The 11,836-nt window shown below is 42.7% G+C and overlaps 2 protein-coding genes across 2 annotated transcripts; both read left to right on the top strand.

Moving 5' to 3' along the window:
- The first annotated feature begins 4,925 nt into the window (after positions 1-4,925).
- On the top strand, positions 4,926-5,505 carry LOC145122279 (uncharacterized protein At2g29880-like). Its single transcript, XM_079057903.1, has 2 exons — positions 4,926-5,258; positions 5,350-5,505. Exons 1-2 carry the CDS (start codon positions 4,926-4,928, stop codon positions 5,503-5,505), a joined length of 489 nt encoding a protein of 162 aa, XP_078914029.1.
- Positions 5,506-6,452: 947 nt separating this feature from the next.
- Positions 6,453-7,491, top strand: LOC145121130 (small heat shock protein, chloroplastic-like). Its single transcript, XM_079056915.1, has 2 exons — positions 6,453-6,808; positions 6,971-7,491. Exons 1-2 carry the CDS (start codon positions 6,586-6,588, stop codon positions 7,375-7,377), a joined length of 630 nt encoding a protein of 209 aa, XP_078913041.1. The 5' UTR covers positions 6,453-6,585; the 3' UTR covers positions 7,378-7,491.
- The last annotated feature ends 4,345 nt before the right edge of the window (positions 7,492-11,836 follow it).

The following is an 11,836-nucleotide window of genomic DNA, read 5'->3' as shown; positions in this document are numbered from 1 at the left end:
GGTATTGTTTTCATCTGGTGTCATAGACCTGAGGGGGTCAATTCGTTGGTATGGGCAAAAATCGTGAGACGCATGGAACTAACGAGCAGTAAACGACAGAGGTCGAGGGTGAGACGAATTCCGGATTCGCTTGAGGTAAAGCGAACTTCATGACTTGTGTGTCACACTGGGCCGAGATAGCTGTATTGAGAAGGAAGTCAGTGAGACGTTTTGGGACATGCAATGGGTAACCTTTGGAGGTTCAATGGTTGGGTCGGGAGATGACCTGGTGCACAGTCTTGAAAGGGATGTTGAGAAGGGAGCTGAGGTTTATGTTTGTCAGATGTCGGAGAACGTTTCTGAACAAGCATGATCAGTTTCCATGCCTGAGGTCAGGGTGTTGAGGGTTCGTTGTTCAGATGGGTTTTGGTTGCAGTACAGTGGATGGGTCCCTGGTGTGATGTGATCCTTTCATTCCTTGGTATATGATCTGGATTGTCTATCATGTCCGGGATGAGTGATCGATAGCTAGTTTTGGGCATGGACTTGTTTTTATCAGTCCCAACTAGAGAATCAGAGGGGCAGCGAGTTATCGGGGTTTATTATTCGAGGAGCGAATGACGTGGTGATATCTTGAGAGGGCGGTCTGGCTCTGTGTCAGGCTACTAGAGTTTCCAGATTCTTGAGAGTCAGAAGGGGTAGCGTAGTGGTAGATGGGTCTGTCCTTTTCCAGGGAGGAGTTCCTATTTGGATTCAGGTGTCCAGAGAGGAACATAAATGTGGGGTATGAGATCCTTTCGATGGTATTGTTCGGTTATTGGATTAGATCTATTTGTTGTTGAGGAGAGATTTCGAGGGCGAAATCTAATTCAAATGGGGGAGAATTGTAACATCCGGATTTTCAAGGACATTATTGTGTATGTTAATCTTGAGATTGAAAGAGCTACTCGACGAGTTGAGGGACCAACTCGCCGAGTCGAGTCAAGTTGCTCGCGTGGATTTAATGAGTGGACTCGACGAGTCAGAGGAGGGACTCGCCGAGTTGGTGTTGGGCAGAGAAACCCTAAGTCTCCGGGTTTGTGACCTATTTAAGGGGCTTCAGGCCCTCATTTCCGCCTCTATTCACCCTTGAGAGCCTGAGAGAAACCCTTAAACCGTTCTAACCTTGGTGAAGAGAGTGTGTGATCATTTTGAGCAATCTTGGTGCATTTCTATGAAGAAGGATGAAGAGCTTCATGATGGGGAACAAAGGAAGGCAGTGGATCTGTGGTATTGAGTGTTTCAGCTGCTAAGAGAAGGTACAAAGTCCTCATCTTGTTCATTCCTTGTACTAGTTCTCATTTTGGGAGTTTTAGGGCTTTGCTTCCATCCTTTTGAATCTATGATTTGAATGAGACATGGATTGAGGTTGGAAACCTCAGATCTGGACCTCCTAAGGTCCTTAGAGTTTAGGTGTCCTAGCTTTAGTCGTTCAAATGAGGGTTGATGAGCTAAATCCTTCATGAAAGGCATGTATTAGCATCTTGGAGCAATAACCTCATGTATGAACGTAAAGATCGAAGCTTTACATGGTTATTGAGCCTTGGGATGATAGATCTAGTGTTTGGAGTGATAGATCTGATTGAAATTGTATGAATGAACATTTGGTCTAAATAAACTCGCCGAGTCAATGAGCCGACTCGACGAGTTGGTTAAGGTTTGTCCCAAAGAACTGAATCATGCGATAGCTCGACGAGTTGGGGGTCAACTCGACGAGCTGAGCTGGACTGTCACGAGATTTCTGAGGAAAATAAGTGGACTCGACTAGTCGCAAGGGTGCACTCGGCGATTCGGGTCAAACATGGACTGTTGACTCGAGTTTGATTTGTGTTGACTTTGGGGCTTTGGTCAACATGAGTGGTAGAGACCATGGAGGGGTAAAATGGTCTTTTATCCACTTCAAAGAGTTAAAGAAAGGAAGAATAGCCTTCATTCATTAGAGTTGTGATTAGAGTATCACTTTGAGATATTCATCCCTTGTGTTAGGCGGAGGCTAGTTCGAGATTCGGGAGCGAGGTCTTTACTTGCTGCTTGTCAGGTGAGTCTTCTCACTATACATTACCTAGAGTGGTATCTATGTGCAGACCGGAGGGTCTTATGAGTTATGTGTATGTTTGAGTTTATTTGCATTGTGATATCTGTATGCTATGTGTTATATAGACCGGACCGGAGGGTCCAACGATTTAGACCGGACCAGAGGGTCCAACGATTTAGACCGGACCGTAGGGTCCAACGAGCTAGACCGGACCGGAGGGTCCAATGATTTAGACCGGACCGGAGGGTCCAACGAGCTAGACCAGACCGGAGGGTCCAACGAGCTAGACCGGACTGGAGGGTCCAACGAGCTACGGGACTGGAGGGTCCCGCTGAGACACATTGACCGGAAGGTCATACCGAGTTATAGCCTCAAGTGGCTTATGTGCTGTATGTGGTATATTGGGGAACTCACTAAGCATTTATGCTTACCGTGTTATGTGATATGTGTTTCAGGTACTAGCGAGGATCGCGGGAAGGCGCCGGCATGATTTATACACTGTAACACCCATAAAATTGAGCAAATTTAAAACATTTTAATTCATTCAAAAACCATTAAGTTCATACATCTCGTTTTCAAAATAGTTTAAACATCAGAGCATCCCCCAGGACCATATCACATAAATAAAAAAACATGAGGAGCGGTACGATCACGCCTTCGCCTTGCCACGATCTCCTGAAGTACCTGAAACAATACACTGAAACTGTAAGCCCGAAAGCTTAGTGAGTTACCCCCAAAATACCAACCACACATAAACATACTCATAACATATCACACATAGATCAGCCATGCACATCGGGTCTACTGTGTGACTGGTCCGCCCGCACCGGGCCTTCAGTCCACCTGGTCCACCCTCCGAGTCTAGCCATGTACATCGAGTCTACAGTGTGATTGGTCCGCCCGCACCGGGCCTTCAATCCACCTGGTCCACTCTCTGAGTCTACAGTATGACTGGTCCGCCCACACCGGGCCTTCAGTCGACTTGGTCCACTCTCCGAGCCTCGGCACGTCTGGTCCGCCCTCTTGGGGCCTTCAGCCTATCCGGACCGCTCGCTGGGCCTTCGGAATATCCGGTCCGCCCTGGGTATGTTGGCCTACAACACAAAGCAGGACCCGCCTCAACCCAACCCCCGTCAAACAACCATGTGCACATAAAACAATTAATCTCATAACAAATCCTCAACCAGACAAACAGTCTAACAGATCACATAGCATGTCAACATCCTAACCAGGATTCCGACCTAACCGATCACTAGCATAACATTACCCTATATACCGGGTACCGACCTTAACCATGTCACTAACATAACACCATCCTAAATACCAGGATGCAGATCTAGCAAAGCAATAACACAACAAACAATACCCGGATTTCCCATTCGATAAAGGGCCGGCCTTGGTGCCGTAGACCCTGTTGATATAGTAAGGATAACTCACCTGCAATTGCCGATTGAAGAGATAAGACCAAGCTGCTCCGACCACCGACACGAACTTCACCACAGAACACTACCAAAGAACCAATTCCATAAATACCAAAATTACCAAAATACCCTTGGAAGTCAAACTGATCAACTCTTGGTCAAAGTCAAAGTCCTCAGACAAAGTCAACCTTCCTGGTTGACTCTACTCGCCGAGTCGACCCGTCGACTCGTCGAGTTCCTGTACTCAGAAACTCCCATAACACGACTCAACTCGCCGAGTCGCCCCAAGACTCGTCGAGTCCAACGATCTCCGAGTCCCATCCTGCTCAACTCACAGAGTCGTCCCTCGACTCACTGATTCGAGGCTTAACCAGAAAAGGTTAGGGTTTCGCGACCAGACTCGTTGAGTCCAAGAACAGACTCGCCGAGTCCAAGGCAATCTTCAACAGACTCGCTGAGTTGTTCTTCCAACTCGTCGAGTCCAAGGCAATCTTCATACAACTCGTCGAGTACACCCATGTGACTCACCGAGTCGCTCCAGTTCTCAATCCATTCAGAGGCTTTTCGAGCCATGCAGGGGCTCCAATCCATAGATCCACTCTTCTACAGCCTAACCCTCACATAAAGTTGCAAACTTTACGTGAAACCAAGGAGATATAAGCCCAAAACACTCTAGGGCTAGGGCTAAGGACTAGGGGGCTTTACCAACAACTCTTAAACAGAAACTTTATGACAATAAGGACCATCACAAGCTTAGATCTGAAGTAGCAACCTCAGATCCAAACTCCAAACCCGAAATAGATCTCAAACAAGCTAAGGAACTCTCAATCACCAAGGATGAACCAAAAAGGAAATAGCTTAAGATAATGGCTCCTTACCTCTGAGATATGCCCAAACTGATGTAGATTCCAGATCTACACAAGCCCCTTGATGCTAGCCTCCAATTTCTCAAGCTCCTTCCACCAATTTCCTCTTCCAAGCTCTAATGTCCTCAACAATGAAGTCTCACACGAAATTAGGGTTTTCTGGAACTCTTTGGGGGAATAGGAGGCTGGGAGAAGGACATAAAGTCCTTTAAATAGGGTGCAACCCTCGGGGTTAGGGTTTTCTCATTCCAGCACCAACTCGTCGAGTCCAAGCCGCCGACTCGGCGAGTTGGCCACTTAATCCGCGACCCAAACCCGCTCCGACTCGGCGAGTAAGCGTACCTACTCGTCAAGTCCCTTCTTCAAAATTACACTTAGCACCCTTCAACTTCTTGCTTCCGAACTTAGGATGTTACATACACACTGGCAGAGGATTATGTGTTGAGATTCTGGGATATGTTTTATTGTGATGACATTTGATACATATGAGATTTTGAGAATATTATATGAGCTTTATTGTGTTTGGAAAATGAAAAATTGTTTTAAAATTTACGTCGTTACATTATGTTTATAACAGTAGGTGTGATGGAAAAAAGCAGAAACTATCGTAACTGGACAATAACTGAAGATGCCAAGCTCGTGGAAGCATTGGTAAATATGGTGAACATGGGAGGATTTAAAGCGGATAATGGTTTTAAATCTGGATACTTACAACATCTAGAAAATGCATTGAAGGAAAAAATTCCTAACTCTGGCATATTGGGTAAACCCCACATTGAGTCAAGGATCAAAACCATGAAAAAAGATTGGCAAGTCGTTTATGATATGGTGAATGGTACGAACACAAGTGGTTTTGGTTATGATAGCTCCACTCATTCTGTAACAGCTGAACCAGCGGTTTGGGATTCTTACATACAGGTACAATACTAAATTTTTTATATATTTTTTGTTACTTCCTAATTATTTATATTATAATTTTATGTTCTAACCTTTTTATGATACAAAATAGGTTCATAAAGAGGCAGGAAAATGGAGAAATAAGATATTTCCTCATTACGAGGATTTATGTATCATCTTTGGGAATGATAGAGCTCAAGGGAATAAAGCCAAGGATTTTGCCCAAATGGAGAAGATGCAAACAATGAAGAACAATCTGAACAAATAGAATATGGTTTTGAATCAAGCAATACTAGAAGAAACATAAGTACAAAAAAAAGCTTCGATGGTGATTCCTGAAATTTCAAAAATGCAGTCATTGAGTGCCTTGGATAGGTTCAAAGCAAGTAGGAAAATAATGCGTGATCCGAAAACCGTGTTAAGTTTTTGAAATTTGGAAGGAGAAGATCGAGAGGATTTTGTGAGGTTCATGTTGGAAGAGTGATATGATTATGAACTAGGTATCTAGATATTATTTTAAATAGTGTTTGGTTAACTTATTTTTGTTTTTTTCTTTTTTTAATTCTAGATTGGAAATAATAAATGACATTTGTTGCTTTATGTTATTATATATAATCGTTTTATTTCTATTTAAAAAATACTTTTATGATTTTTATGTGGTCGATGAAATACATGTTAGTTATTTTTTAATTTATAGTTTATAGAAGAGTTCAATAAAAAAATATGGTAATTATATAAAACTCTGCTATGTTTATTAAAAATACGAATAAGGAAAAAAAATCACTGTAAAGGGTATTTTTGTCAAATTACAAAAATCATTTTCCGATTCCTTTGGAAAATCAACAAACCAAACACAAAACAGATTCCATTCTATTCCATGTCAACCAAATACATTTAAGTTTCTAGTACATTCAGATACCAATTCCTTCAGATTCTAAAAGATTCCAATTCCTATGATAGATTTCATTCTTTTCAAAAACATTCTCCAAAACAAACTCTGCAAAACAAACGCAACCTAAGTATTTTTTATTAAAGGTTGTTATAATCTTTAAATCCACGTTATTCATAGAATGTATGTGATATATATTAAGGAAATATCTTTTACGTGATGATCAAGAAAATATTATATACCCTATTCCAGTGGATAAATATTAAACAACCACCTCGTTATCTAGAAGTTTCGTTACTTCTCTATAGCCTTCCGAGTTCCGAAAATCCTTTATCGACTACAAAAACCCTGCTTTCTCCCCTAACATCTCCACATAATCTACCAAGTTTCAAAAAGCTCCACCGCTAATACCAGCCTTGTCGCTGTAACCACCTACGTTAGCATAAGACCACCGCAGGAATGGCTACCACCCTAATTCTCAAGCGAAGCACCGCCGCAGCTTCTCACCATACCAAGATCTTTAAATCTATTCGCTCCGTCTCCGCTATTCCCTGCGTCCAACGCTCCTTTAACACTAATGCTTCTCAGGTGTCCGCTTATGAAGATTTCCACCGCAGTATCGATGAGGATCGCTCGTCTGGTTCCTCTGGTTTTCGCCGCCGTGACAATGATTTTTTCTCAGGTGAGTTCCATGTTTCAAGTATTGTTTTTCGTTTGACACTCATATATATTTGTTTTCATACGTATTTGATTTGTGTTCTCTGTATTAACCTTCTGAAGTCGTGAGAATTCCTATAATGAAGTTTCGTGTCTCTAATAACTTCCAATATGTTCTTCTATTCAGTTTTTCCAGCGAGAAGCTTGAGCGAGATCTTTAACATGATGGACCAATTCATTGACACTCCATTCATCTCCGCCTCTCACGGAGGAGGATTAGGAGGAAGGCGAGGATGGTATGCAAAGGAAGACGACAACACTATGAATCTCCGATTCGACATGCCAGGTCTGGACAAGGAGAACGTCAAGGTCTCCGTTGAGCAAAACACATTAATTATCAAAGCGGAGGAGGAGAAAGATTCTGAGGATGATGAAGAGGCGCGGCGGAGGTACTCTTCCAGGATTGATCTGCCGACGGATGTGTACATTCTGGAGGAAATCAAGGCGGAGATGAAGAATGGTGTGTTGAAAGTTGTGCTTCCGAAGGTGAAAACGGAGGAAAGGAAGGATGTGTTTCAGGTCCAAGTAGAGTGAATACCTTGAAGAAAAGATGTTAAGATAGAGATTGCATTAGATAATTTTGGAGAGATAAATATTTTCTTTGTTTTCAGGATTCTGTTTTTTCTATATTATCTTTTATTTTTTTTATATGTATCGGTGATTTTGGATTAATAAAAACCGATATATTTTGCCAAATTCACAGCGAACTGATTTTGCAAAATTTACTTGGAATTAGAGCCAATATTGTCTAAAAAACTCAAACCCTAAACGATATCGGTATTTTATATTTTACCATGTGACATGTTATAGCTTTTATTTATCTGTGAGGGACTATTTAGCTTTTATTTATCTGCGAGTGACTATTTTGTAATTTGGGATTCTTTGGGCTTTATGAATGCTAGCGTCATATGCTTTTGGGATGTCCAGAAGTTGTTTTTCCCATCTCTTGAATATTTCTCTCTATCGCTACCTTTACCGTAACAAGGGTATAAGAGCAAGGCCGACCCTATTGGATTCAATCATGACACGCAGTCAAGAGCTCGATAAATCTATCAAAGATCATGACAAGGCCATTGCAGACATTCAAGCAACCCTGGCAACCTTGATGAAGCAACATGAACAATCACTAAAACAACAAGAACAACTGCTCAAGCAGACACAAAACCAACCGGGTTCACAAAGCCACACCGGTGGCGGCGGCTTCTTCCACGGCGGTTGCGTATCGGTAAGGTGGAGTTTCCTCGTTTCTCGGGGGTTGATATTGAAGCGTGGATCTACATGTGTGAACACTATTTTGCCATAGACAGTATTGTTGCAGGCCCCTGTTTTACACAGCAAAACAGAGCAAAGATGGAGAGTATTTTGAGGCAATTTTCTGATTATCTTCTCTCTAAAAAACTGGAACGTTACATGCTACTTAAGCTACTAATCAGCTAGAAATGTGGAAACATGAAACCACTTGATTACTACTTCCTAAAGAAAAGGGAAAATGGCCAACATGGCTTTTGACAACTTCCTACGTAAATAAACTGAAACAAACACAAATGAAATAAACATAAATGGTCCCCAAACTTTCTGGATTACACCAACAAATTCCCCCTAATCCAGAATGCTAGATGCTCTTCATTCCAAGCATGTTCCTCATTTCCTTGAACTTGTTCTTTGCCAATGGCTTAGTGAGAATATCAGCTTGCTGTTCCACACTTGCAACAAACTTAGCAATGACGTCTCCTCGTTCAATGCAGTCTCTAATGAAGTGAAAGCGTGTGTCTATATGTTTGCTGCGTCCATGGAAGACTGGATGTTTGACCAATTCTAGTGTGGACTTGTTATCAATGAGTATTGTCACTGGACCCAACTTTTCACCTGTTATTTCTTGAACAAGTCTCCGGACCCATATGCCTTGGCATGTTGCCAAGTTTGCAGCCATGAATTCCGCCTCGCATGACGAAAGTGCAACACACTGTTGCTTTTGAGAGCTCCATGTCACCAGATTTTTGTTCAAGTAAAATACCATGCCACTTGTGCTTCACCTATCATTCACATCCCTTGCATGATTGCTATCAGAGTATGCAATTATGTGCTTCTTTTCTTTGCTTCGTGTGTACACCAAACCAAGGTTGAGGGTTCCCTTTATGTACCTTAGGATTCTTTTCACTGCCTAATTGTGTTATTCGGTGGGCCTTTCTAGGAAGCGACTTACAACTCCAACAGCATAGGAGATGTCAGGTCGTGTGTGGCACAGATATCTCAGCCCTCCCACTATGCTTCTATATTCAGTGGCATTCACAGGTTTTCCACTCTCATCTTTGGTGAGCTCCAGGTTATTCTCCATTGGGGTCTCTGTTGGGTTGCAATCTAGCATGCCTGCCTTTTCCAATAGTTTTCTTGCATACCCCTCCTGTTTTAAGCTTATTCCACGCAGCTCTTGTGATACTTCAATTCCCAGGTAATATGACAGCAACCCCAGGTCACTCATCTCAAACTCTTGATTCATCTCCTTCTTAAAGAGTTCAACTTCTTCCTTGCTTCCTCCTGTGACGATAAGGTCATCAACGTAGACCCCTACAATCAATGAGTTATTACCTGTTTTCCTTGTGTACACTGCGTATTCATGAGCACATCTAACGAACCCAAGCATCTTTAGGTGTTTATCTAGCAGTGCGTTTCATGCCCGGGGGGCTTGACGGAGTCCATACAAGGCTTTAGATAGCTTATACACCATCTCCTGTTTGTTTTTCTGCACGAATCCTTCAGGTTGGGATACAAACACCTCCTTTTCTAACTTGCCATGTAGGAAGGCTGATTTCACATCCAGGTGGTGAACAAGCCACCCATTGATACCTGCGAGAGCCAAGATTATTCTCACTGTCTCCAAACGAGCCACAGGAGCAAATACCTCGTCAAAATCAACGCCTTGCTTTTGAACATAACCCTTAGCTACTAACCTGGCCTTGTGCTTCAGAATATTACCAAGAGGGTCTCGTTTCACTTTAAAGACCCATTTGAGACCAATGGGTCTTCGATCACGTGGCAGTTTAACTAACTCCCATGTGTTGTTTCTTTCTATTGCAGACAATTCTTCTTCCATTGCTTTCACCCACTTGCTTTCTTTACTGGCTTGAGCGTATGATTCTGGTTCCTCATGGTCAGCTGTAAGTAACAGTTATTCCTCCTGTCTGTAAATGTCTGACAACCTCCTGTATCTTTTTGGGGCTCCGCCTCCTGTTGATTCCGATGAGGTGGTGTTTGAACCCGTTGAGCTGTTGGGTGTGGTAGGGTTTTCTTCTGTCAATGGTAATGGGCTGTTATGGGGACTCTCTTGGGCTAGGTCCACTGAGTCAGAGTATTCTTCATCATGGGCTTGTTGAATTGGGCTCTGTTGTGAGATGTCTTCGTAGGTTACATTTCTCAAGTGGCTGCTACCTTCCCCATTAAAAGATCCATCGTTTTGTTCTTGGCTTATAAAATCATCACCGTACCCTTCAATCACAAACGGCACACCAAGGTTATCTTTAAACTTGACTGAGTTGCTCCATGACCATTCTCTATCTTCCTCGAAGCAGACATCACGACTTACACAAATTCTTCCGGTGTCGGGGTCAAGTAAACGATAGGCTTTGCTTCCAAGCTCCGTTCCCAAGTACACCAATGGTTTGCTTCTGTTTTCGAGTTTCCTTAAATGCCCTCTTACAACTTTTGTGTGAGCTATGCAGCCAAATACCTTCAGGTGCTCCATATTTGGTTTTCTTCCAGACCATGCCTCATACGGTGTTTTTTCTTTCAGTGCTTTGGTTGTCACACGGTTCAGTACATAGACAGCATGTCTCACAGCTTCCCCCCACAAGATTTCAGGAACTCTCATGTGTTTCAGCATTGTTCTTGCCATTTCAACCACCGTCCTGTTTCTTCTCTCTACCACCCCGTTCTGCTGTGGGGAGAACGGTGCTGTGAGGTGTCTCTTTAGACCAGTTGCCTCACAGTAAGTGGTAAAGTCTTTAGACGTGAACTCACCACCACGATCAGTTCTGAATGTTTTCATTCTTTCACCTGTTTCATTCTCTACTAGGGCCCGAAATTTCTTGAAGATATCGAAGGTTTCATCCTTTGTCTTCATCAGGTATATCCACATCACACGACTAAAGTCGTCAACAAGAAGTAGAAAATACCTATTCCCTGATGGCGTTGCAGGTGTGATGGGGCCACAAAGATCTCCGTGAACCAGCTCGAGTTTCTTGCTTCCTTTGTACGAGGTTTGTTGTGGGTATGGTGTCCTTGTTTGCTTTCCAGCCAAGCACCACTCACAAGGGCGAGAAGGATTGATGATTCGTGGCAAACCATGTACAACTTCATTCTCTGACATTAGTTTAAGGGCAGTGAAATTCATGTGCCCAAGTCTTGCATGCCATAACCAATCTTGTTGTCTTCCTTCTCCCAGCAAGCATACGCCCTTCACCTCTTCCAATGCAATTTTGTACAGCCTATTTTCTGATCGTTTCACCTTCATGAGTAATCTTCCGGTTTGATCGTGAATCCAAAAGAACGACCCAAGCATCACAATTTTGTCACCGGTTTCTGCCAGTTGACCCAAGCTTATGATATTGTTACATAGGCTTGGGATGTAGTACACCTCACTTAGTAATCTTTGTTCTCCATTATTGCATTGGAAAAGAATCGAACCCTTTCCTTCTATTCTCACTTTTGAGCCATCTCCAAAACGAACGTACCCTTTTATTGTCTTGTTTATCTCACGAAACTTTTCTTCCTCTCCTGTCATGTGGTTGCTGGCCCCATTATCTAAGTACCATATCTTGGATTTTGTAGCTTCATAGCCATTTGTTTTTAGTTTTGGAGTCACCCGCTTTTCATTCAAATACACCTCTTCATGCACTTCACTCTTACTGTATGCAGATAATAATAGGGCAGGTTCTTGGTCATCAAATCCCTGCATCAAATTGGCTTCCTGAAACCTTTACTTTCGTGGTTTCTTGTA

Source organism: Lactuca virosa, chromosome 6, assembly GCF_052849685.1.
Source record: "Lactuca virosa cultivar CGN04683 chromosome 6, Lactuca_virosa_CGN04683_v6, whole genome shotgun sequence".
Taxonomy (NCBI): Eukaryota; Viridiplantae; Streptophyta; class Magnoliopsida; order Asterales; family Asteraceae; genus Lactuca; species Lactuca virosa.
This window is presented reverse-complemented; position numbering and strand designations above follow the sequence as displayed.